The sequence below is a fragment of the Terrapene carolina genome, unplaced genomic scaffold (genome assembly GCF_002925995.2).
Source record: "Terrapene carolina triunguis isolate 2854851 unplaced genomic scaffold, T_m_triunguis-2.0 Scaffold131, whole genome shotgun sequence".
In the NCBI taxonomy this organism is placed as follows: Eukaryota; Metazoa; Chordata; order Testudines; family Emydidae; genus Terrapene; species Terrapene triunguis.
The window spans coordinates 557,699-582,915 of NW_020664482.1; the positions used below are offsets into that span (position 1 = coordinate 557,699).

General features: G+C 44.0%; 1 protein-coding gene across 5 annotated transcripts in view; it reads left to right on the top strand.

The window, feature by feature from the left end:
- Positions 1-1,100: 1,100 nt before the first annotated feature.
- Positions 1,101-25,217, top strand: part of TEX11 (testis expressed 11) — a 106,828-nt gene continuing 82,711 nt past the window's right edge. For 3 of the 5 annotated variants that reach the window (XM_026653050.1, XM_026653051.1, XM_026653052.1), the window contains exons 1-8: positions 1,101-1,542; positions 3,757-3,878; positions 6,353-6,437; positions 8,692-8,771; positions 15,804-15,884; positions 15,983-16,102; positions 18,326-18,406; positions 21,847-21,932. In XM_026653050.1, coding sequence (XP_026508835.1) covers positions 1,509-1,542; positions 3,757-3,878; positions 6,353-6,437; positions 8,692-8,771; positions 15,804-15,884; positions 15,983-16,102; positions 18,326-18,406; positions 21,847-21,932 — 689 coding nt within the window. In that variant the 5' untranslated portion in view covers positions 1,101-1,508. Of the gene's footprint in view, positions 1,543-3,756; positions 3,879-6,352; positions 6,442-8,691; positions 8,772-15,803; positions 15,885-15,982; positions 16,103-18,325; positions 18,407-21,846; positions 21,933-25,217 lie in introns of those variants that run through there. The other 2 variants (XM_026653053.1, XM_026653054.1) reach the window with 2 other exon arrangements.

The following is a 25,217-nucleotide window of genomic DNA, read 5'->3' on the forward strand; positions in this document are numbered from 1 at the left end:
CAAGAACTACACAGAGCTTTGATTACTTGTGTAATATTTCATCTGTGGTCTGTGCATACCTGTCAACCTGGTGAGTCCCAGATATTACTCCTGGGGGGAATTCTGTGCCAAGAAATTAAAAGTTCTGCAATAAAAAAAAAAAAAATTCTGCCCACAATATTTTCAAATTCTGCATATTTTATTTGTTAAAATAACACAAAATAATCACATCAGTTTCAGTTATTTTTGGTCATTTATTTCAGAATACCTGTCAGCAAGTATGTCTGTAACAATACAGACAACAAAAAAAGATTAATGAAATGTTTTTTGACAAATAGATTCTTTACTAGGCATATTAATACAGAACTCTGAGTAATAAATCATTTAAACTACAATATAGAGCCTTATTTCCTGCACCCCTCAGAAGCAGTGCAAAGGTTTGGGGGAGTCAGGAGTAACAGAGGAGCTGTGAGAGAGGGAAGTAAGTGCTGGGAAGGAGCCTGCATGTGAACTTGGAGGGCTGTTAGGTATGGGTGGGAAAAGTATGGAAGATTTGGTGGGGGGGACTGGGAGGGATTGTTAGGGAGCTTCCCCCATGTTGACCCCTAGCCTCTCCCATTAAGTCAGGCACATCTGCCCCTGTTCCCATGTGTCCTTGCACCATCTGTCCACATGTCCTTCCAGCCCCACTCAGACACCAACCAGCACCATCCCCATGTGGCCCTGCACCCCTCCCCCATCCCCATGTGTTTCTGTGGGCCCACTCAGCCACCCCCCTGTCCTAGGTGTTCCTGTACCCCCTCCCCCATCCCCATGTGGCCCTACACCTCCACTCCCATTTAGCCCCTGCCCCAGGTTGTCCTCCCCTAGTAGCCCTTATGAGCCCCTATTTATGACCCCCCTGGCAGGCACATGCTGTCTGTCTCCCCATATCCCCAGTATCTTGGCCTGGCCTGACAGGCACTGTGAAGAAGGCCGGCTCTTTCTCTTCCCTGGCTGGTGGGGCGCTGCTGCTCTGTTCTAGTGCCATAGCACCCTCTGGTGGGCAAAAAGTGGAACTGCAGCAACTTTCTGGCAGAAGCTTTTTTCTGTGCAAAAAATTAAAAATATGCATGGCTCATTAATTATGCATGTACAGTGGTGCAGAATTCCCCCAGGAGTAAGATATGAGACAAGAATTAAAAATGGGAGAGTCAAAAATAGCCAATCAGAAATTGTGATTTATGTTAAATGCCCTGCCACATTTCTGTAACAGTTCCTGAATTAGAATTTTTGCAGTAAATCACTTGTGGTAATGGAAGTGAGGAAATAGCAAGTAGATGTTTGGATAATGGTAAAAATGGGTCTCTAGGAATGCTGCTGCTATTGAAGTCAATGGTAAAATATCCTTGACTTCAGTGGGAGTGAGATCAGGCTTATAGTAAGGAATAGTTGAGAGGCATAGGCCTGTGTAGTAGAAAAGTTGACTATATGGCTTTTAAAATAATTGTGTGTGTGTGTGTTAAAGGACTTGATTCAACGCTTTAGAAATGAAGGGGGAATCTCACTTACTGGAAATTAAAGGTACGAATCAGTAATCTTTGAAAAACTAAATGTTTAGTTGATAATTGTGTAAATAATTCAGTGCTACACATGTATATTTTGTGTGTCATGAGGGAGGCCAAAGGGAACAAAAGCCTCATTCCCAGGTTTTTCTAATTATAGTCAGGAAAATCTGACTCTTCCTGATGATATGCTTTGTCTTGAAGCCTGAATGTCAGGGAAGGCTTGACTAGTAAGAGCTTGATACAGTGTGGGACGACGGTGTTCTTATGCAGCTAGGGAGAATAATATTTCTGGCCCTGAATAAATGCTTGCAGATTAGTTTAGCTTGGGCTGTCAAAGTTTTGTCTAGCCCCATGCCCAGTAAAGTGAGCACACAAGTACAAAGGAGAAATAGGGAAGGAAATATCAAGCATGCTGTCCGGTTTGCAGTCCAAAATAGCCACTTGATGACTACCTTCAACCCAAGAAAAACAAATCACATTACATAACTTGCAATCAAAGAATGTTTGATTAGGCTTGATGTGCTAGAAGAACTAGTCACAGTCAAAGAAATTTTGGAGACAGACTGGATTTTTATTAGAAAAAATATACTAAAGATATATAGTCAGCTTTCTGTGAAACCCCACAAAATGGGGCTTCATGGTGCTGAAGAAAACCTTCCCTTTCAGTTAGGACATTTAAACAAAACTTTTTTTGCTTTTTCCGGAAGTTGTTTTTGGTGACTTTATAGCTTAAATTTATTATCTGACCATTGGCATTTAGTTGGGTAAAAACAAATATCTGTTGTGAATAAAAAATGTTCCTGCCCTGGATCTGACTAAAAGTTGTTCTCAGCAAGGCAGAGGCCCTAAAGCAGAGGTAGGCAACCTATGGCACTTGTGCCAAAGGCAGCACGCAAGCTGATTTTCAGTGGCACTCACACTGCCTGGGTCCTGGCGGCTCTGCATTTTAATTTAATTTTAAATGAAGCTTCTTAAACATTTTAAAAACCTTATTTACTTTACATACAACAATAGTTTAGTTATATATTATAGACTTATAGAAAGAGACCTTCTAAAAACGTTAAACTGTATTACTGGCACACGAAACCTTAAATTAGAGTGAATAAATGAAGACTTGGCACACCACTTCTGAAAGGTTGCCGAGCCCTGCCCTAAAGGTATCTTGACTTAATGGAGTTCTCCTAGAACTGGAAGGGACCTTGAAAGGTCACTGAGTCCAGCCCTCTGCTTTCACTAGCAGGCCCAAGTACTGATTTTGCCCCAGATCCCTAAGTAGCCCACCCAAGGATTGAACTCACAACCCTGGGTTTAGCAGGCCAATGCTCAAACCCCTGAGCTATCCCTCCCCCTCTTATTTTCCCTGTACTGTGCTTAGCTAATCAGTGCTCGAAAAGAAACTGGTTAGTGGATAAAATAACACTTGAATAATTACAGAACTAGAGACAAGGGATACATTGAGGGGTTTTTGTTTCTCAAACCTGTATGTGGAGAAGTTTTTACATTATGATGAACACCGCATATTGAAAAGGGAGTGAGGGCCTTACATTGATCGAAAACCCAGTAAAGTGACCTAATTCTCTCTCTATTCAGTGACTGGTTAATACAGCAGTTAATTGAGTTTGTCAGTTTTCCTTTTAAACCAGGGGAGGAATTTAGAGACTCAGAATAGCAGTTTTATTTGTTCGTTTTTTTTAATCATATGCTTCATAACTGTTTGTATGGGAGTTTCAGGATTCTAGGTTCAACCTGTCATCAAAATAGTGACTTTGCTTTCAGCCTTCTTAATAAAAGCACGGGCGTTGACTCACTCACAGTAAAGTTACTGAATGCAGGTTTCATGCAGCATTGTACTGTTGGAGAGTGCCAAAGGGTAAAAGTCATTTAGAATGGAAACAAAAGACACTGTCAGGAAAGAGATATTTTATTAGCAAATTAAATGTTGGGCCAAAATATGCTCTCATTGCCGGGATTCAACTCTATGTAAGTCAACAGATTTAATTGGTGAAGCTCACCAGAATTTAGTTTCGTTGCGTACGTAAAAACTTCCTCTAGGTTTCAGAATTATTTCCTCAGGCTCCGCCTTCACTTTGTGTTTATTAGTAGACAGAGGGCTATGGAGAAAATGTAAACTGACTGGTTTCTCTTGTTCAGACATTCAAAAATGATGTGCTGCTCTTAATCTTTGTGTGAAGTTCACTGCATTGCTGTCTCTTGTTTGTCTTTCTTTCAGTGTTAATTCAAGAGCTGGTGAAGAAAGACACCTCATCAAATGTACCTGAGATCATTGACAAACTGTTCAGTGAGATAGAACGTGTGGATAACGAGGCTGGGAATGAGATTCAGGAGGCTCAGGTAGAGGGCCGGAAACAATTGCTGAAAACACTGGGTATTTAAAAACAATCTAATCTTGTGGCCAAGGTAAAGGTGAACAGCTCTGTGTTGGCCATGTGACACAACTTGAATGCCTATTGTATAACATTTATTTTTTTATCTCCTTCAGCACATTTGAAGAAAGTCGAGGTATTTCTGTCACATTAATATAAAACATGAGGCATATTAAAGTAATAACTTCTTAAATGTTCTCTAACAAAAAATCCAGGGGCCATATTAGCAACTGGCAGGAGATGTTTATTATATAGTATGGTAGGGTTCCAGCAACTCTTCAGACCAGATTAATTTCTTTTCATTTGGAAAGAGAATGCCATATATTTAGTTCTAACATTACTGACATATAACATTCCTTCTAAATTTTCTTTATACTGTGTGGGCTGCAAACTGCACTGAGCATTATATTTTTGTTCTTTGGCAAACTTATGCTTTTTTGTGTGTATTAAATCCCTCGCAGAACTGTGTGAGAGTAGACACAATCGATTGTAATTGCTTTTTAAAGAGATTAGTCTATTGTGGAAAAGAGTATTTCAAGAGTGTTTAAAGTATGGATTATGTAAATGTGTTTTAAGGACTTCAAGAATGTATTGACAGGGCCTACTACAATAGAGTATCATATAAATATGTGAGTTTGACTTAGCCCTCCCTGCTGATTTGCCCCCCCCCTGCACCTTTTAGCCCCAGTTAACAGCAGAGAGCACAAATGTGGTTCCAAGTGAGGGCAGAGTAGGGATAGCTTCAGCAGATATTACTGAGCTTGTTCAGAATTATGCATGCTCAATATATAGTACCAAGTCAATTTAAAACAAGTGACTTTTTGCTTGTTTTGGAGCAGTTGGGTTGGCATTTTTATGCAGTCACAGCCCGCAGGTTTTTCTGCTTGTCTTGTGACTACTTCTGCTTTTTTATTTTAACTATGCCCCCTGCTGCCCCTGGATGTTTTTTGACACAAACCCTGCCCAGCATCATGGCATCCTGACGCAACCACTCCCAGCATAATGACGCAACCCCCACTGTCCGCTTATATTTTCTGGCTTGTTTTTGGGTGGTATTCTGGCTAGTGCTCTTTGGATACAGGCATGGCTGTGCCTGTGTGTACCTTACAAGGAACATTGTTGACATGTGAATTAGATATTATGAAAGTCCTGAGCACGTAACAACTGGGGCCTGTTACAGTGGAAATCTTCTGGAGGTTCAGCACCTTAGGTCAGTAGTCTATACATAAGGGGAAGCGCAAGGGTCTTGACTGTTTCCAGCCCCATCCCTGTTCCCCTTCTGAAAATGCTACTTTTGCCTTTTCAGTTTGGACTTACTCTTATGAGAGCAACCTATTGTTAATTAAGCATTTACTTTAGAAATTTGGTGTGAAACCAAATATTTCCTTCTATTGATTTGTACTGATTCATAGATGCATAACTTTTAAGACTAGAAGGAACCATTCTGACCATTTACTCTGCCCTCCTGCACAACAAATTGGACCCTGTGATTTCTGCATCAAGACCATAACTTCTGGTTGAGCTAGAGAGTATATCTTTTAGAAAGACATCACTGTTGATTTTAAAGACATCAAGTGATGGAAAATATACCATGTCCCTTGGTATGTGGTTCCAATGGCTAATTACCTTCACTTAAAAATATGTACCGTATTTCCAGTCTGAATTTGTATAGATTCAACTTCCAGCTGTTGGGTCTTGCTAGAATAAATAGCCCTCTACTGTCAGAAGTCTTCTCCCTGTGTCAGAATTTATTCACCATAATCAAGTCACCTCTTAACTTTCTTTTTGATCAACTAAGTAGATTGAGCTACTTAAGTCTGTCACTGTGAGAGGATTTTTAGACCTGAAGCCATTCTTATAGCTTTTTTCTGAACCTGTTCCAATTTTTCAACATGTGTTGGGAACTTTTCACATTTTGAACATCCTTATTAGACTTTGAAATACATTAGTAAGTCAGTTGTTTCTTAATGGTAATGGATATGCTATTGCACAAGGTTTGTGTGTGTGAGATCATTTAATTCCAGACGGATGGAATAAACCGGATCAAATGTTGACAAGTTCAGGAATGGGCTTGTTGTAAATGAGTGTAAGGACAATTGAGTAAAGTGATAGATGAAGGGGATCTGTTCAGGAAGATGCTTTACTGACACAAAACAAAGGATTTAAAATGTTTCTGAAATCTTGATTTCACATACAGAATTCCCCACTGTGCACAATTTCAAATTATGGCTGAAGACACTGATGGCCAACGTGGGTATGTGTTGATGGGTGCTATTGCCATCAGTCTAATTAGATCTTTTCAATTGTAAGTCATGTCATTCTTTGATTTACCCAAGTATATAGATATTTACCTATATATGGTTCTGTTACATCAAGAAGTTCAAATATGACCCAGATCAAAACAAAAAGGCAAATTCTAATGAAATTTTTCTGTCCTCCTAGATGGAAGAAAGTGCAATAAGCCTATGGAATTGGGCTGTGACTAACCGAGTAGATTCAGTCATCAATGATGAGCAAAGAGCTAAATGTATGTATGTGTTTTGTGTCCTAGATTAAAGTTCTTTTATATTGTAAAAGAAAAGCTCTTATGGTACAATTATTTTATTTAACGTTTGTATATAGTGCCATAGGGTTGTGTGTATCTTTGCAGATAAAATGAAGGCAGAGAGTACTTTGCAGCTGTTTTGTGTAACCAACTAAGGAAGGATCACTCCAGTGCAAGAATGATCCTCTGGTGACACAGTCAGTGTAGGAGTTGTTATATTGCTCCCCTTTCCTGCTGCCTGTAGGACAGACCAGAGGAAAGGAGCTGTGTCTGGACTCCTCTGTGCTTCACTAATCCTTGGCTATGTTTTTGGTCCATACATTTTTGGAAATAAACTGTACTGATATAAGTGTCTGGGCTGTGGGGGGCTGCACTGATAGACGCTGATATAGACCTGAAGAGCTTTGTGCAGCTCAAATGCTTGTATCTTTCACCAACAGAATTTGGTTTAATAAAAGATATTACCTCACCCACATTGTATCTCTAATAAACCAATTTAGTTAAATTGGTACAAAACTGTGTGTAGACAAACCCTAAGGATTCTGCAGACCTAAGGTTGATCTAACCTGGTGCAAGGCAAGTGGCCCTGCACAAGGGGAGCATCATGATTGGTGGAGTGCAAAAGTGAACTTTAAAGCCACCTTTGTATTTGCACCTTGACTTGCTCTCTGTGCAAATCTGCAGGACCCCAGTATCTGGTCCATAGTTTTTGCTGTAAGGGGCTTACAGTCTAAGTTATATACATAATGCAGGGAGAGATGATATTAGGCAAAGGGGAAGGAGGGAGGCTTACTGTTGTAGGGCACAATCTCATCAGCTCTCATATCATAGTTAAAGGTGACCTGCAAAGGATATTTAAAAAAATTGGGGTTGTGTTCTTTTTTTTTTTTTACTTTTTGATGTATGAAGAAGATCTGAAAGATTTGTTCTGTTAGCTTGTAACTTTTGAAATATAAAGAACGTCAACCTTGTCTTTCTTGGTTTTGCCAGAGGATATTTTGGTGTACATCACAGAGCAGCACACTGTTGATTCTTAACAAGCAATAATAAATGAATTGCATCATGGTATTTACCCTGATGTCCATTGTTATTGTTTGTTATTCATTCATTACAAAATGTTTACCGATGTGCCTAAATTACACTTCTTGTGCCAGCTAATCTCCATGCACTGGAGAGAGATTCACTCTGATGAAGGGCAGGCTGTGTTTTCGCATCTGCCTTTCCTTGGGGTTTCTGCTTAGGACAAGCTTTAACTCCTCCTGGAACTTTGTAGAAGCTGCAGAGAGAAGGTGCTGAATCAGGCCACTCCCTGGTCATTTTTCTCTTCTCAGCTAGTTTCACCCTGCTTTGTGGGCTGCACTGTATTCTAATGATCCCCTGGGCATAGCTAAGGTTTTGACTTCTGTGCACCTCCATAGCCTTGTCCCTTGCAGAACTATTTGCTGACACAGACCTCCAGGGTTTATCCCAAGATAAACACTAGGTGAATCTGCTCCCAAATATGGAGAGTCTAAGTCTGTTCCAATTAAGTTAATAACAAAACTCCTATTGACTTCAGTGGGAACATGTTTAAGTCCCACATGGTAGAAACATATACTACCCATCATACTGTGTAGTGCAGTAAGGTTTCCAGGCTGGCTGCAGTCTCCAGGGCGCTTTCCCATTGGTGTGGTGCTTGGGTATGATGTGGAGCTGGAGCTTCTAATTTGCAGTGGATCTGCTCTGAGATTTGCAGTTATAAAAACATCAGTTGTAAGCTAATGTGCTGAATTCCATTTTACTCTGGTTATATGAGACAGTCAGCACACAACAGTGTTCTGGTTGCAGGGCCGGCTCCAGCATTTCTGCTGCTCCAAGCAAAAAAAAAATCCGCGATCGGCGGCGGCAATTCGGGGGGGGAAAAAAAAAAAAGCCGCAATCAGCGGCGGCAGTTCAGCGGCAGGTCCTTCACTCCTAGAGGGAGTGAGGGACCTGCTGCCCCCGAATTGCCGCAGGTGCCGCCCCTCTCCCTTGGCCGCCCCAAGCACCTGCTTGTTAAGCTGGTGCCTGGAGCCGGCCCTGTCTGGTTGTTAGGTTTATGGGGGTTTACATTACCTAAGAAATGTTGTTTCTGACTGCATCAGTTGGTGAAGAAGTAGCCTCTCCATAGTCTGACTTTAGAGTTGGAGTTCATAAGGGCTTGAAAGAACAGGGGAAGTGGCCCATCCTTATGTATGCATGCATTGTTTTCTTGCAGTGCGCCATGTTTCTTGCAGGCTAGTGTGCCTGTGTGAAGGCAGCGATCCTCCAGAGGAGAAGGTGCGAAGACAGATTTTGGTAAGTCTAGCTAAATGGTGAGAATGCAAGTGCAGTATGGTGGGTTCCAAGGGAAATCTTGGAAAGGTGTTTTCAAATGATAGAGTAATTCAGGAAAGTGAGTGAAATTATATTTCTGAGGGATGTATCTGCTAAAGTTGGACCTGTATTATCACAATGACACCTGGTTGAGCCACTATAGTTAGGGGTTTCTCAGCCATACCATTATGAGCCTTGACTTCCATAGTAAACCAGCATAACACCCCTTAGTCCATGGTGAGAACATGAATTGCTGAGGTCTCCCACATGGAAACTAATGGCACTAGTTCTGCCTTACCCAGCCAATACGAATATTGTGAAAGAAGTAAATTACTGCTTCAGTACCTTATGGAAAAGAATACATCCTGTTGTGATAACTGGGCCTACAAATTTACCCTAATTATGAGCTCAAGTGTAAAAAGCGAGTGCAAGTTCATAAAATGCCACAGTAACCTGTAACAACAAATGCAAGACAAACTGAAGTAGGTCAAGCAAAAATGCTACTGATATAGCTCAAGGACTGTGTTAAGATCATGCTTGGTAAACAAGAAAAGTGTGGAACTGGAAATCAGTGAACCAAAATTGGTGTGTCAGACACTAGGTCTAATTGGTGGACAAAACGATGAGTGAATGGGCTGTTCTTCCCCTTTTGTGGTCCTCAAAAGAGATTTTTTCGGGAAAAGAGGGCTACCATAATGCTGGCTGACCGAAAGACTAGAGAAGGGGAAGGAGCAATCTTCACAATGATGGCCGTTGCCGTCTACTGTCTCTTGGGACCCAGTACCTTCTTCATCCTAATCCTGATGGATGTCCTGATCAGGCCAGAGAGAGGGACCCAGATGATACTACCACCTCCACTGACTCTAGCTAACTCCCAGATACAACCTGGGATGTGAGACTGTCACACCCCTGGTGTGACCTTTTCCTTCCCCACCTTATTTCTTCTCTCTCCTATTCCTCTCCTGTTTCCTTCTATCTAATAAGAGTCTGGCTTAGCCAGCCAAGACTATATTTTGCAACACTGGTGTAAGGCTGTGACCAAAAAGAAGAGGTAGCTAAATGGAATGCCCTAAACAGCCTGGTACTGGTGTATAAGTTTGCAAGGTCTTGGAGTGGCTGGTAGGAATGATAGTATGCCTGTGTTTTTCCAGCAATGAGGTTACAAGTGAAAGTCAACACCAAAGACACAAACTGCATTTTTATCTTTGCTATTCTTCCCGTTTGTGTGTTTATCTTCTTTTATCTTCTTAGGAAACAGAATCAAACTTTAACATAACCAATGACAACAGCTCCAGCCCATCTGAACTAACATCTTCTTTTCCCTGAAAACGACTGTTTTACCATCTTTATATCCTCTAAGACAGTGGTTTTCAAACCATGGGTTGCGGAATGGAAGGGACTGGGTCACGGCGGCTCTGGTCAGCACCGCCAACCGGGCTGTTAAAAGTCCCATTGGCGGTGCTGCCTGGCTAAGGCAGGCTAGTTCCTACCTGTTCCGACACCGAGCTGCACCTCAGAAGTGGCCAGCAGCAGGTCTAGCTCCTAGGCGGGGGGGCCACGGAGCTCTGCATGCTGCCCTCGCCCTGAGCACCAGCTCCGCACTCCCAGCCAATGGGACCTGGGGGGAGGGGGGGTGGTGCCTGCGGGCGAGACCCACACAAAGCTGCTTGTGCACCTCCGCCTAGGAGCCAGACCTGCTGCTGACTGCTTCCGGGCACAGCACGGTCTGCAGTGCCGGGACAGGACGGAAACCTGCCTCTGCACCCCCGCTGCGCCGCTGACTGGGAGCTGCCCGAGCTAAACCCATGCCTCAACCCCGCGCCCCAATCCCCGGCCCCACCCCAGAGCCCTGACACCCCTCCCTCACCCCAGCCCCTGCCATAGCCCTGAGCCCCCCCAAACCTGTAGCCCCATCCTGCACCCCAAACCCCTCATCCCTGGCCTCAACCTAGAGCCTGCACCCCCAGCCCAGAGCCCTGACCCGCTCCTGCACCCCAACCTCCTGCCCAGAGCCCCCTCCTGCACCCTGAACCCCTCATTCCCAGCCCCACCCCACAGCCCTCACCCCCATACCCCAACCCTCTTCCCTAGCCCTGAGCTTCTCCCACACCCCAAACCCGTCATCCCCAGCTCCATTGGGTCGTGGGCATCAACAGTTTTCTTCAACTGGGTTGCCAGAAAAAAAGTTTGAAAACCACTGCTCTAAGAGACTGTCATATAAAGGGGTTTTTCCTTCTAAGGGGTTTTTCCAGCTAAAGGGAAAAGGGACAAGGGTTGTTGAAGTGAAAGCCTTATTTAATACTTTACAATTTAAATGCTTTAGCTATTTTTCCTTCTTGTCTGTATCTTTAATTAATAAAAGGGTAAAAGGATTTTTAATGGTGTGTTTGCCACAGTACTAAGCAGGCTGAGGCACGGGGGTACCATTTCAGATTTTGGTGGGGGGGGAGGGCGGGGGCAACTTTAACCGTGAATCCAGGGGCTACTTAGGCACCTGAAAACTCTAGGTTTTTTTGCAGATAATAACTTAGCAATTAGCTGATTAGGGCACTGTATCTAATTCCTATATAAAAGAAGAAGACTAAATAAATATTAGACCCACTCAGCTCTAATACTAACATATTCTCACATCTTTTGTTAAGTCACTTAAGGGACACTGGTTAGGTTTAAAATTGTAATGTATATTCTTTGTTACTAACTCTTGAATACAACAATTGAAACAACTGTAGAAAAATCTAGATGACCTTTTTATCACTTTTTTGCAGTTCATCAAGCTTGGAATAGATCATTTAACTTTGGAAACATCCAAGTAGGGCAAAGCCCCCTGAATTTATACTGCACCTGCCTGGGGTTGTTAGGGTGTTACCTCACTACAAATAATAGACTAGAAACTGACCTTAAACAGGAGTGAAAGTGACACTTTCAAGTTAATGTTAAAAAATCATGTTAAAATGTTAAAAAATCATGAATCAGGCTCACCAAAAATCGTGAGATTGGCTTTAAACTCGTGAGTATGTAAAAATAATAGATTTGTTGTTCTTTTTATTTGCCTTCTGCTTTTTGAGCCTTTAGGGTGCACTAGGGTCACATTTTGAAGCGTTCTCCACAGCCACGAGGGCTAGAAACTTCATTTGTCTTTAAGAACGAAGGCTGAAATCATCACATATCCCCTTGACTCCTGGAGCTAGAGCTTTAAGGAAAACAATTATCATGAGACGCATGACAAAATCCCGAGCCTTGGTAACACTGCTTTTACTTCTGTTTAAAGGCTAGTTACTTTCCAGAAGGCTCTTAAGCACAACACTACAGTGATTGAGTTGCAGTTCTCACAGGAGAATATTTAAAACCAAACACCAAGAAAATTCTATATTTTAAAGTTGAGAAAAAAACTGAGACTTCTGAGGTACATCAGGGCAACTGCAGGCAGGAAAAGAAAATAAACAGGCACAGGACCTCTGGACAGCTCTTCCTTTAGAAAGAAGATTGGAGGGTCAAATCTTCTAGTCCTTAATCCAGTAAAATATCTATTGCCTCCACTCATAGATATTAATGTGCTTAATAAGTATACACTTCATACTTAAATATCTGAGCCATCTTATCCAGGGCTACACATTTGATACACACTGGCTCTCAGGGACTGTATTGTCTGGCATATTCTGAACAGTGCTGAGCACACAGATGGTGCCCAGTGAATAACACAAATCATGACAATAATTGTTGACTTTATGGACTCTGTGGATGTAATTTCTGTTCTTTGTTCTGGAATTGGGCTGGATACAGCTGAAACCCGAAGAGTTTGAGGCATAAATACACCTGATACTTATGACACTTTCTGATTCTTTCCTTTTCTCAAACATAGAACAAAAAAAAATGACAAAACAAAATGGTTTTCAGTTAAAATGTAAAATTGCACAGCAGCCATTGCTTTACAACCCAGCCTGGGGCAGAACCTGCCACCCCTTGGGAGTTAAGTGATCTCCTGTCATCTGACTCTGATTCTCCATCCTTTCTGACCTCTGTGCTGCTTTTCATGCTGTCAACCATGACCTCTATCCCAACCTCCTGGGTCCATTTGCTGGAGTCTCAGATAACTGGACGCCTTGGTTTTGCTCCCATCTATCAGAGTCCTTTTTTTTTTTTTTGGCTTTGCAGCATGCAGCAGAGAGAGTGGCTGGCCTGCTGGATAGGGAACTAGCCCTGAAAGACCTGGGTTCTACTCCCTGTGGACTTTCTGTATGACCTCAGGCCATAGTTTCAAAGGTTTTTAGGCACCCAAAGATGCTGCTAGGTATCTAGTGGGGTTTACAAAGCACCTAACCTTCTAGGTGCTTTTGAAAATCTCACTAGGTGCGTAAATACCTTTGAAAATCTGGCCTTTAGTCTGTGTGTGCCTCAGTGCCCCCTCTGTACAATGGGGATAATAGCACTGCTCTAGAAGAAATAGGTTAGATCTTGTGAGGCGCTCAGATACTACGGTGGTGAGGCCACATAAGTACCACAGGTAGAGTGGGAACTTCTCTGTACCACTGCTATCCCTACCCTGGGTTTTTGCCCCTTCTTTTCACCTGCACCCCCAAATCTCCTTCTTTTCTGAATGTAATGTTGGCTCAAAGGGCTTGGCTGTATTTTTTCTGAGTCCCCTGCGTTTGCTCTAAACCAACTCCCTCCCCCCGCCCCCAGATTCCTGTTTTACAGGCTAGACTTTCAGATCATTAATTTAATCACCATCTCTTCCTTACCTTCATCACCTCGCCTCTGTTTGCAAAGAAAATACTGACTCCCTGGGCTGGTCTACACTGGGGAGGGGATCGATCTAAGATATGCAACTTCGCGTAGCTGAAGGTGAAGTATCTAAGATCGAATTACCTGGGGTCCACATGGCGCGGGATTAACGGCCGCGGCTCCCCCGTCGACTGCGCTACCGCCGCTCGCTCTGGTGGAGTTCCGGAGTCGACGGTGAGCGCGTTCGGGGATCGATATATCGCGTCTTAACAAGACGCGATATATTGATCCTGGATAAATCGATTGCTACCCGCCGATACGGTGGATAGTGAAGACGTACCCCCTGCCCCAGGGGCATCTCTCCTCTGCAGAACTTACATTTCACACTAATGTTGTACTGTAGTTAAGAGCTCCACCTGGGAACTCACACACCTCCTGTAGGAAACTTGGGAGGGGCTCTCCTCCCGCCCTCCCCTGCCCCCCAATTGGTGCCCCTGCTGAGGTATCTATATACCTGTGATGGTTCTTGGGATACCCAGGGCTGTGGGTCACCTTGTTACCCCCTGCCTCCAGCAACAGTGCGTCTTTCTTGTGTTAGCTGGGTGTGTCAGCTCCCTGACACTGCTAGGCTTTCAGTCACTCAAGTACTATCCTCTGGGCTATGCCAGCCCTAACTTCACCTTGCAGGTTAACAGTGAGTACATCCCAGTCCCTCTGTCACTGTCTACTCCCAAAAATTCCAGATCCTGTGCCTCCAAGGAGTAGGTACCTCAGTTTACCAGTTTTATCTTTAATCACTGCTTCTGTAACCGCATAGCACTTGTGAGCACTTATAATAAAACAAAATAAGGTTTATTTAAGAAAGTATAAGAATTTAACTGGGAACAAGAGTGTGGTAGAAACAAATGGTTACAATACAAAACAAAATCGTACAACATGAATCTGGGTCTATACTTATAGTTACTTTTCCTATACAATAAAGTAGATTTCCCTTCAAAATTCAGTCTGTTGCAGAGCTGGCTAGTTTCTCCAGAACGAGGATCCAAATGTTCATGAAAGCAACCCTGCTCTATAAGGGGGTTTTCTCAGCGAATGGATACAGAGTCCTCTCCTTCCCATGTGTTATACTGAAAACAGCCTTTTGTTTCTATTTATAAATTGAGCAAGCAATAATCTTGTTTAAAGTTTTCTTTTTTTTAAATCTTTAAGTGGTTTCAATTGTTGTTTGTTGCTCTGATGGTTTCCCATTCACAGTCTTAGTACTGCACAAGCCTAAACAGTTGAACCTTGCATTGCATCACTGGCCAAACAGGGAGTGATGACAACTTCTCTTTGCCTGAATGGGCTATCACCAAGACACATTATCTCCCAGTGTTTGTACTTCAGGTCCATAAAGCAAACTTTCAAAATAAATACATTATTCCTTAAATATTACCCATACATGCATCTCACAATAATTATGAATCTTGACAAGTTACGAGTGTTCTGTAGATACCTTACATGTTACTCTTTATGGATAAATATCCTGTAAGACATGTTTGGCAGAGTGAGTTTGTCAGATCTGAGATGAGAGATGTTTGCAAAGAACAGGGGACCCTTTTGAGACATTACCCAGGGTACAATCTGGACTGATGGATAGCTGTGTCCCCTCAATTCTGCAACCTTTTACCCTACTTTGCTGTGAGAGCAACCAGTCCAGGTCTTCTCTCATGCAGCCTCCAGCATGTAAATCACTCTCTGCTATATTCCATGAGTACTATAGAATTACACTATAAGGCAACACCAGCAAACTTCCAGTCCCGGACTTTTTTCCAGAAATGTGTGTCTTGTACTGCCCAGCACCCTCCTCGATGATACGAGCTCATATAAGGTATGTCATTTATTAATAGAAAATGATATGCACAAATCTTGTTATCCCAAATGGAGTTTCCCAAACATTTCAATCTTACACTGGTTTAGATAAAACAAAAACAAAAAAAAATATTAACTATAGAAAGATAGATTTTAAGTGACCAAGTAATGAGGCATATAAGTCAGAATTGGTTACAAGGAAATAAAAGGTAAAATGCAACTAACACCTAATTTAACAAGCTAAGTGAAAACAAAGCAAAGGTGTCTCTCACCATATGTTCCAACAATCTTACTGGCTGAACCTCTTTCAATCAGGATCTTTCCCCCAGTGCATTTCTGCTTCCTTTGTTCTTCAGAGGTTGATGATGCCGTGGATAGAGAACAAGTGAGAAATGATTTGGGTTGAATTTTCACAAAACACATGTTCCTTTTCTGCTTCAGATGACCATGAAGACTGGAAAAGGGTGGGTGGATGTTGGAAAAGCCGCCCTTGCTGATGGATTTCTTGTGATTGCCGTAAATGTAAGTTTCTGGCTAGGTACAGTCTCCTGCAAACACTCTTACTAGCAAGTGCTACAATTGAGTAACAGCTTTCTGGGTGCTTATGTTTTCTTTTCCAGAGTCTAGAAAAACTATATGCCCAATTAATGAAGAGGAGCAGTGGTGAGGCAGATATTCAGGTGCACAAAGCTGATGTAGAGAAGGACCTATTCAAAGTGCTGTCTTATCAGGCTGAATCAGTACGTGTCCTGGCCAGTTTCCCTTTATAGGTCACTGGGGCATATGGAATGTATGAGTGATCATACTGGAACTTTGACTCAGTTGTTAGAAGTGTGAGTTCCTGTCATTAAACTGGAAAGATATGTTTCCCTAGATCTGCTGTAAGGTCTCAGATTTGACCCCTCAGCATTGCAGTAATTTAAGCATTCTTAATATACCTATTTTTTCAACATGCATCTTCACTAATTTATCATAATCCTGCAAAGTTGTTTAGATCATTTCTTGAAGACTCTGAGTATGTCTACACAGCAACTAGACACCTGCGGCTGGCCTGTGCCAGCTGACTCGGGCTGGGGCTGTGGGACTGTTTCATTGCTGTATAGACACCCGGCTTGGGCTAGAATCTGGGTTCTAGGACCCTGTGAGATGGGAGTGTCCCAGAACTCAGGCTCCAGCTCGAGCCCAGAAATCTACACAGTACTAAAACAGCCCCCTCAACGCAAGCCCAACTAGCCTGAGTTGGCTGGTACAGGCCAGCCATGGGTTTTTCTTTGCTGTGTAGACATACCTTCTGTCATTTAGCTAGCAGGAGTGTTTATAAAATGGACAGCTATCTTTTCGAGGCCTGAGTCACCTCCTACAAGGATCTGTGTTTCACTGGCTGAAGAAGCAAGATATCTGGTGCAGCTTTGGAACCAGGGTCTCCACATCCACAGCAGTGCAACATATATTTAGTGAGATATGTAAATTCAAAACCACACATCTCTGTGCCAGTATTCTGTCACTAAAGTAATCAAATAATACTTAAGTGCAACATTGCATCTAGATCACAAGTAGCCAAGATCTAAAAGCTGCACACAGGAAGCTACTTGCAGTGCATAATAACAACTTTATTGGAAGTGCCACTAGATGGTAATCTTTAGATATACTAACTACGCACACACACACATATAAACTATTTTTTTATGTACAGTGTTTTTTATATACAAGTAGGGAGGTCATCGTTGCCAACTCATGATTTTATGATGAGTCTCATGATATTTGGTGATTTTTCTTAAAGCTCCAACCCCTGCAAATCATGTGAATAGGCGAAGGCGAGAATCTCAGCTTTCTTAAAAATAATTTTAATAAAAGTAAATTTGTAGTCCTTTAGAAGAAAAGTTTGAAAATGACACAACTGTACTCTTCTAAAGCACCAAAAAGAAAATAAAAACAACCCTTTCTTTCGTTGGTTCTTTCTTTCTTTAAAAAAAATCTCATGATTTGTAAGCCACCCATGATTTTTGAATAGTTGGGGTTGGCAAAACTAAAAAGTGGTACAGATATTGGGGTACAAATAGGAGAAGACCTCAATCCCTAAGTTGCACAGGGAGCCAATGGAGGGGCCAATGTGTCTGGAGATCAGATTTGCTGAACTGTGTTCCCAAACTTTTTACTATGGTGACCCACCAACTGCATTTTATCATTTTTTGTGTGTGTGACTCTCTCAGGGTCTATATTCATGGGGGAGGCCCAAAAATCATAGGCCAGCATCCTTCTCCTCCTCATCGCCCCACTGAGGGGCATTGACTACATGCAGCAGGACCCTCTGCCTTGGCACCGCAATCCTAATCCTAATCCTGATCCTGGCCTGGAATGGGGAGGAGGCCCCTGGAGAAGAGGGGTTGGAGAGTGAACCTACCCTGCATTCACTTTACAGTGGTGGCTCCAGTGGAACTGGGCTTAGCTTCCCATTCCAGATGTTTTGACCTGGTGCATGAGGTCATAGCGCCACTCAGGTTTGATCCGGCCAATGGAGGGGTGCCTAGGCCAAACCTGAGTGGCATGGCAACCATGTGCACCAAGTTGTGACAAGTTGTGACAAATGGGGAGGTGGGCACAGCCCTGCGGGACAGGACGGAGCCACTACTGTCTGATGGGGTGGGCTCATTCTCCAATGCCCTCTTCCCTCCACACTAGGCCCATGACTCATCTACAATCTTCCCATGACCCACTATTTGGGATCTCTGGCTTATACCATATTTCATGTATCTTCATGGCAATTTTAACATTTGAAGGAAATGATCACGTGATCCTACATGTTCATGCACTATAACCTCAGAGTTTCACGGTGTGTCTTGCTGTTTTTGTTACCTCTCCATTTACAGTATAGTGAGTTGCACTGTATTGTGAGCCGGCAGGGTATTTAAAGACAAATTGCTTTTATTCTAACAATTTATTGGCGTATTCTGTTGCTTTCTTAGGCAGTTGTTCAAGGGTATTTTCAGAAAGCAGTGACATGTTTGCAACGCTGCAAAGATATGTTGACAAGGCTGCCAAAACAGGTCAGTGAAATCAGTCCTTTTGTGTCCTTCCAAAAGTTTAATATTAACAAGAAAGAAAGCAGCTTTTCAAGGAGCTACTGATGTCTCAGAAAATTCTGAAAAATATTCATCAAGACAATTCTCTGTACATCTATTCTGTGTCTTTCCTTTGCTTGTTCTTTGTACTAAGGACATTTGTTTCTTCAAAGTTCACTGGCTCTTGCCTGCTTCCCGCAGCTCCCATTGGCCCGGAACGGCGAACTGTGGCCACTGGGAGCTGCGGGTGGCTGTGCCTGCGAACAGTCAATGTAAACAAATTATCTCACGGCCCGCCAGCGGATTACCCTGACGGGCCGCATGCAGTCCATGGGCCACAGGTTGCCCACCACTACTCTAAAGCGTAAGTAATAAAATCTGAAGGGATGGATGAAGGCTGAAATATGACTTTTGAAAGTGAAATGTGGCACTGTGCATGTTGTGGTTGAATGGGATTTAACTGGTTTCTGTGACAATCTCCGCATATCCTTAAGAGTATCTGAGTGACTGTAACTCACTTGAGGAGTTCTGCTTTCATTCTTATTGCATGGACAAAGCTGCAAACATTGGATGAATCATTAAACTGACCCACTGGGGTTTTTGTATTGCTGCTTTTTGTTTAATTTTAAATGTTACATGTTTTCCAACGAAACTCTTCCATTAAATAATGTTAAACTTGATGGCTTAGGACATTGGCTCTCAACCTTTCCTGGGAAGGTCTCTAGGTAATGTTTTAAGAGGGAGACATGGAACAGAGGATGGGTCTTCACTGACTGATAACTGAATCTTGAATGTCACTGGATTGATCTGCTTGAGAATCTTGGGTGGGCCTAGGTATTGGTGATCCAGCTTAGCCGATGCTCAGGTTGATTTGAGATTCTGAGTTGATAACCAGACCTTGCTGGTTGATATCCGGACCAGATAACTGATGCTAAAGTTATTTGCAGCCCGGTGACCGCAATCAGCTTAATGCTTGTAGACCACATCTGCCTGCAGAAGTTCACGCTGTAAAGTGGGTGCTGACTGCTGGCTGGCTGGTTCTGTTAAGACAGGTGTGGGTCAAGAAGCCACCCTCTGTTCTTGCGGCATTATGATAAGCTATTGGCAATCTTGATGCCTATCTGGAGAAATGCATCCAGCCCAGTCGGAGATTCTATCTGTGCCAGCTCCTCCTTGAGTCCATCATTTACGCCCAGCTGGAATTGATAGCACTGAGTGGCCTTGTTCCAGTTTGTGTCTGTTACCAGGTGCTGAAAATCTGCAGCATAGTGAGCAACCGGCTGGCATCCTGCCTCAATACCTGGTGCGTGGCTTCTGCTGTATGTTACTATTCGGATTGTTGAAGGTCATTGAAGTAGCTTGGACAAATTCCTTGAACTCACTCAAGAGGGGACTAGATTTCTCAAGCAGTGGAGAATCCCAGGTCAATGCTTCCCCAGTCAACAGACTAATGACGAGTCCCACTGTGGTTTGGTTGGCAGGAAATGACTGTGAGCACAGCAGGAACAGGAACTGGTGCTGCTTTAAGAACCCACAGTATTTTCCACAGTCACCATCAAACTTGTCAGACAATTGGGATATTCGATACTCAATGGGCCTGAGTCACTGATGGCGTGGCTTGTGCCTGCGGCACTACATTCTGTGCGTGAAGGGCATGGACCTGGCTTTAATAGATTCTTTAGGGTGCTCGCTAACTCTGCCAAAGAGGCATCAACTTTAGTGTGGTCCATTCTGCAGCTAAACTACATCTTGTCTTTTTGGGCCGCCCAAACTGTCATGGACCAGGGTGTGGGCGGTCATACCTAGTGATCGGAGAAGTGGCGGTCAGACCTAGTGGTTGGACTCAGTGTCAGAGGCCAGGAGCAGCGCTGAGGGTTAGAGCTGGAGCTAGGAACCAGGGGTCAGGGCCAGAGCTGGGAACCGAGCAGGGGTGGAGCAAGGCTGGGAAGAAGGCATATAGGATCACAGCTGCAGGCATAAGTGTTGGAGCCTCCAGCGACTTGCTGCTGCTGCTGAGCTTACATGCAGACCTGTAGCGAGCTTGAAGCCAATTGGGTGGGCTGGGCTGGCCAGTCAGGTGATTCTGCTGCAGCCTTATGGCTGAACTGGCTAGCCCCAGGTAGAGCCCTGCAAATCTGCGGATATCCGCTTCATATCCATGGACCGTTTTTGCAGATAGTGGATTGGATACAGGGCTCTAGTCACTGGTGGCGCCTGGCCCGTGATGTCCGGCTTGGGCAGCCTGGGGGGCGCAGCACGCTCGGGACTGGTGGCCAGCAGCCAGTGGCTGGGGCTGGGCAGCAGATCAGAGTTGGGGCTGTCGAGCACCCACTTGCTGTGCCACTTCCTGCCAGCAGCTTGGGCCCCTCAGGCAGCGCCAGCGTCCCCATCATGGTCCGGCCCGGCAGCACTGGCCACGCTCCCACTCCTGGGCCCGGCCTGCCGGCTCCTGTGCAGCAGGGCCTGCCCACGGCCATGGTGATTGGAGCGGGTGGGGCCCTGGCACCCCATCCCTCCAACACACTGTGATGCAACACGCACTGATCTGCCATGTGCCATTGCTCACGAGCCCCCTGGGAGCAGCATGCGATGCAACGCTCCTTCCTCCCAGCAACCCCCTCTGCGCTGCCTCTTCTCCTCGAGACCCTGCCCTCACGTTGCCCCTTACCCCAGTCCCCATCCTCGTGCTGCCTCTTCCCTGCAAGACCCCGCCCCCTACCCACTAGCTCCCTTCCCCTCCTCTCCCCCCCCCCCCCTTTGCTAGCCCTGTGAGACGTCTTGCTGCTGTGGGTGTGAGTGCAGATGCGGATACAGGTAAAAGATGGCTAGCGGATTGGATCGCGGGTTGATCCTGGTGGATGCGGATCGGATGTGCATCTACATTTTTGTATCTGTGCAGAGATCTAGCCCCAGGCTTAACTGAGGTAACTCTGGTTCCTAATGCTTACACACAGAGGAGCTAATGAAGTAGCAGTATTCTGAAATATCAAATATTGGAAGAACCTTTTCCCCCAAACTGTACAGTGCAATAGTTCCTGCTTTTGTGATGGGTTTTTATTCACTCCCGAGCATTTAGCTCCCTAGTGTTTCCTCTCCTATTCTAATTTCCCCTTTTTAAGTTGTCCCTGATCAAGTACTCTGTCGTATTTATTGATGGAAGTGGGCTGCAACATGTACTCGATCAGTTCTACTGTTATGTGTGACCTTGAGGGATTTATTTATTAATGCTGCTTTAGTTTCCCATAGAACAACAATACAACAATTTTAGTCAGATTCTTTTTCCCTCCTATAAAATCATCTCTGATAGTGGTGGGTGTAGCTTTGATATAAAAAGTATTTTAAGTGTGTGAGACTCAGCTGCCTTAGATTTCTGAAAGTCACTACAAGAACCTAACAGGAGAAGCACTTGTTTTTTTTAATTGCAGACCTGTTATCTATCAATCCTCTGCTATAACTTTGGAGTGGAAACCTATGAACAGAAGGGGTATGAACAGAGCTCCTTCTGGCTCAGGTAATGTAAAAGGGAAAACAAAATGCAAAGTATTTTTTCTGAGAAAATAGCAAATGTGGCTGAAGGAATAGGAAAAAGCAATTTTTAGTTTTTGGATTTCATTGAAAAAGTGCAACATTTTGTAAAAAAAAAAAATTCTTCGTGAAAATTTTTGTTTTTGAAAAACCAGTTTCCTGATGGGGAAAAAGTTGTTTGAAAATTTTCATCTAGCTCTAGTATTAAATGAATCAATCTGTAACCCTTCTGCCAGTCAGAGTTGGCAGAAACAAGGGCCGGGTTCAGTATCTATTGGTTCCTTTTCAACAATACAACACAAAACCGTCTTGAGCCCCCACCCAGTGACCTGCGACAATTACACACCACCCCCTGGGCACCTCTAAGAGGCAGTAAGGAGGGAAGTAACTTAGCATTAATTTGGGAAAACAGGGTTCACAAACATAAACCATGAGCAAAAGACCCACTCCCCAAGTAAGTTGGGCAGTGTCCTTTTCCCCTCCGGTTCTTCAGGGCAGCAACCCAAAAGTCCCTTTAACATGCCTGTCCCTTCTCTGCACACCCACTCACAGTTGCTGTCCTTGGTCAGTGCAGCCCCAAAGTTCAGAGGTTCATCTGCAGAGTTCACCTCCCATCCTAGGTGGAGGGGATGGTAAGGAGGCACCTTAGACGCTCTGCTGCTCGGGCACTCAGTCGCCGCACCTCTCCCTACCAGCCACCCTGCTGGCCACTTGCCCCGCCTCTCCACCAGCTGCCCTGCTGGCCGCTTGTCGTGCCTCTCCACCAGCCCCCTTGCAGGCCGCTTGCTGCACCTCTCTGCCAGCCACCCTGCTGGCCACTCACCAAGATGTCTTCAGGGCCCACCACTTAACACAGCTCTCAGTGATTTCAGCTCTCAGTGATTTCAGCTGTTAGTGGGGGAGCCTCACTGCTGGTACACACTGGGCAGTCTCTTACATGAGAGACGCTGTCTCAAAGCAGGTCTAATACTTAGACCTAGGTATCAGTGATTTCAGCTCTGCAGCATGTAACAAGACTGTCAATTGAGTCTAAATTAGCTCTTTTATTACACAGTGGAGAGAGGAAGGGTCAAATGGTGCCTAGGACCCTTAAGCAGGGCCCACACCACCAGGTGGAAGTACCTGTCCCCACTCACTGGGTTTTGGAACCCATGTTCCCTGCCTACCGAGTGCTGTTTCGTTGAGAGTGAATCCCTCCAGCAGGGTATGCCAGGTACAGTTCTGCTGCCCTCGATTCACACAACAAGGGTACATAAGAACGGCCGTACCGGGTCAGACCAAAGGTCCATCTAGCCCAGTATCCTGTCTACCGACAGTGGCCAATGCCAGGTGCCCCAGAGGGAGTGAACCCAACAGGAAATGATCAAGTGATCTCTCTCCTGCCATCCATCTCCATCCTCTGACAAACAGAGGCTAGGGACACCATTCCTTACCCATCCTGGCTAATAGCCATTAATGGACTTAACCACCATGAATTTATCCAGTTCTCTTTTAAACGCTGTTATAGTCCTAGCCTTCACAACCTCCTCAGGTAAGGAGTTCCACAAGTTGACTGTGCGCTGCGTGAAGAAGAACTTCCTTGTATTTGTTTTAAACCTGCTGCCTATTAAAACCAATTTAATTTGGTGACCTCTAGTTCCTGTATTATGGGAATAAGTAAATAACTTTTCCTTATCCACTTTCTCCACATCACTCATGATTTTATATACCTCTGTCATATCCCCCCTTAGTCTCCTCTTTTCCAAGCTGAAGAGTCCTAGCCTCTTTAATCTCTCCTCATATGGGACCCATTCCAAACCCCTAATCATTTTAGTTGCCCTTTTCTGAACCTTTTCTAGTGCCAATATATCTTTTTTTAGATGAGGAGACCACATCTGTATGCAGTATTCGAGATGTGGGCGTACCATCGATTTATATGAGGGCAATAATATATTCTCAGTCTTATTCTCTATCCCCTTTTTAATGTTCCCTAAGGGTAACAATGCTTTATTACTCCTGCCCCAATAACAAGAAGACTGGGGATCCAACACCAGCCAAAAGTGATCATTTGGGCAAGCAATCCCATCATGCTGAGCACCTAGGCAGAGTGGGTGTGCCCATGCAAACGAGATCAGCTCCTGAAGTCCTCTTCCACAGCTCATCACAGATGTCAGGGGAGAGCTCATTCAGACTCTGCTTACAAATCTAAAGCTCTACTTGGCTGAGCAAAGCTAGGCCTACACCCAGCTCAGTGGCATTTCTCTGTTTACAGGCACATCCTTTCTTGTCAACCTCACTGTTATCTCAATATCAGGCATTCCTTTCACATGGATTTTCATGTTCTGACAAGAGGTCCCTTCTTTGCATGTAGAAATATTCATGGCTCTCCTTAATTCTGTCCATACATCTTATTCTCCCGAGGAGGCTGTGCTCTAGGCGGATTGTTCTCAGCTATTGCCCCTTTCATAATGCCATGATGATGGTTGCACCTTAAGAGATGTGAAAAGTGTAGAAAAATGCAGAAAAATAATTGTCAGCATTACATGCATTTGCTAAGAGTAGTCTTTGAATTGCTCATAAAAGAGTTACATACCAAAAGCCATAATTATACTGTTGATGAAAGTTTGTTTCATTTATTAATTCTCCCTGCTTTAGTGTTCTCAACCACATTCATTGGGCTACAAGGGCTCAGGCGGCTCCGCAACTGGCCTGGTGCCTTTACTGCTCACTCACTGTTACATGTGACCTTGACAGATTTATTAGGTTTCCAATGTTGACAAATTGGAGAGAATCCACAAAACAGCAACACAAATGATTTGTCTATCTACACCGCTACCTCGATATAACGCGACCCGAATAACACGAATTCGGATATAACGTGGTAAAGCAGTGCTCCAGGGGGGCGGGGCAGCGCAGTCCAGTGGATCAAAGCAAGTTCAATATAACGCGGTTTCACCTATAATGCGGTAAGATTTTTTGGCTCCCGAGGACAGCGTTATATCGAGGTAGAGGTGTATCTGGGCTAAATGACAACATGCTAACTATCTACATATATTATAGGGTGTATATTCCAACGTGGGAAAGGAATTGTAAGGGATGGTAAGATGGAGACCAAGGAAGCAGTGCAATACAATTAAGGAAAAGAACATTTAGGCTATCAGGAAAAATTATCCTGTGCCAGACTCAGAAAATCAGAATGGATTTTTAAAAAAATTATTCAGAAGAAATCAACTTGACAATGCCCCTGTCATAACTATGAAGGGAAGGGTAACAGCTCTCTGTGTACAGAGAC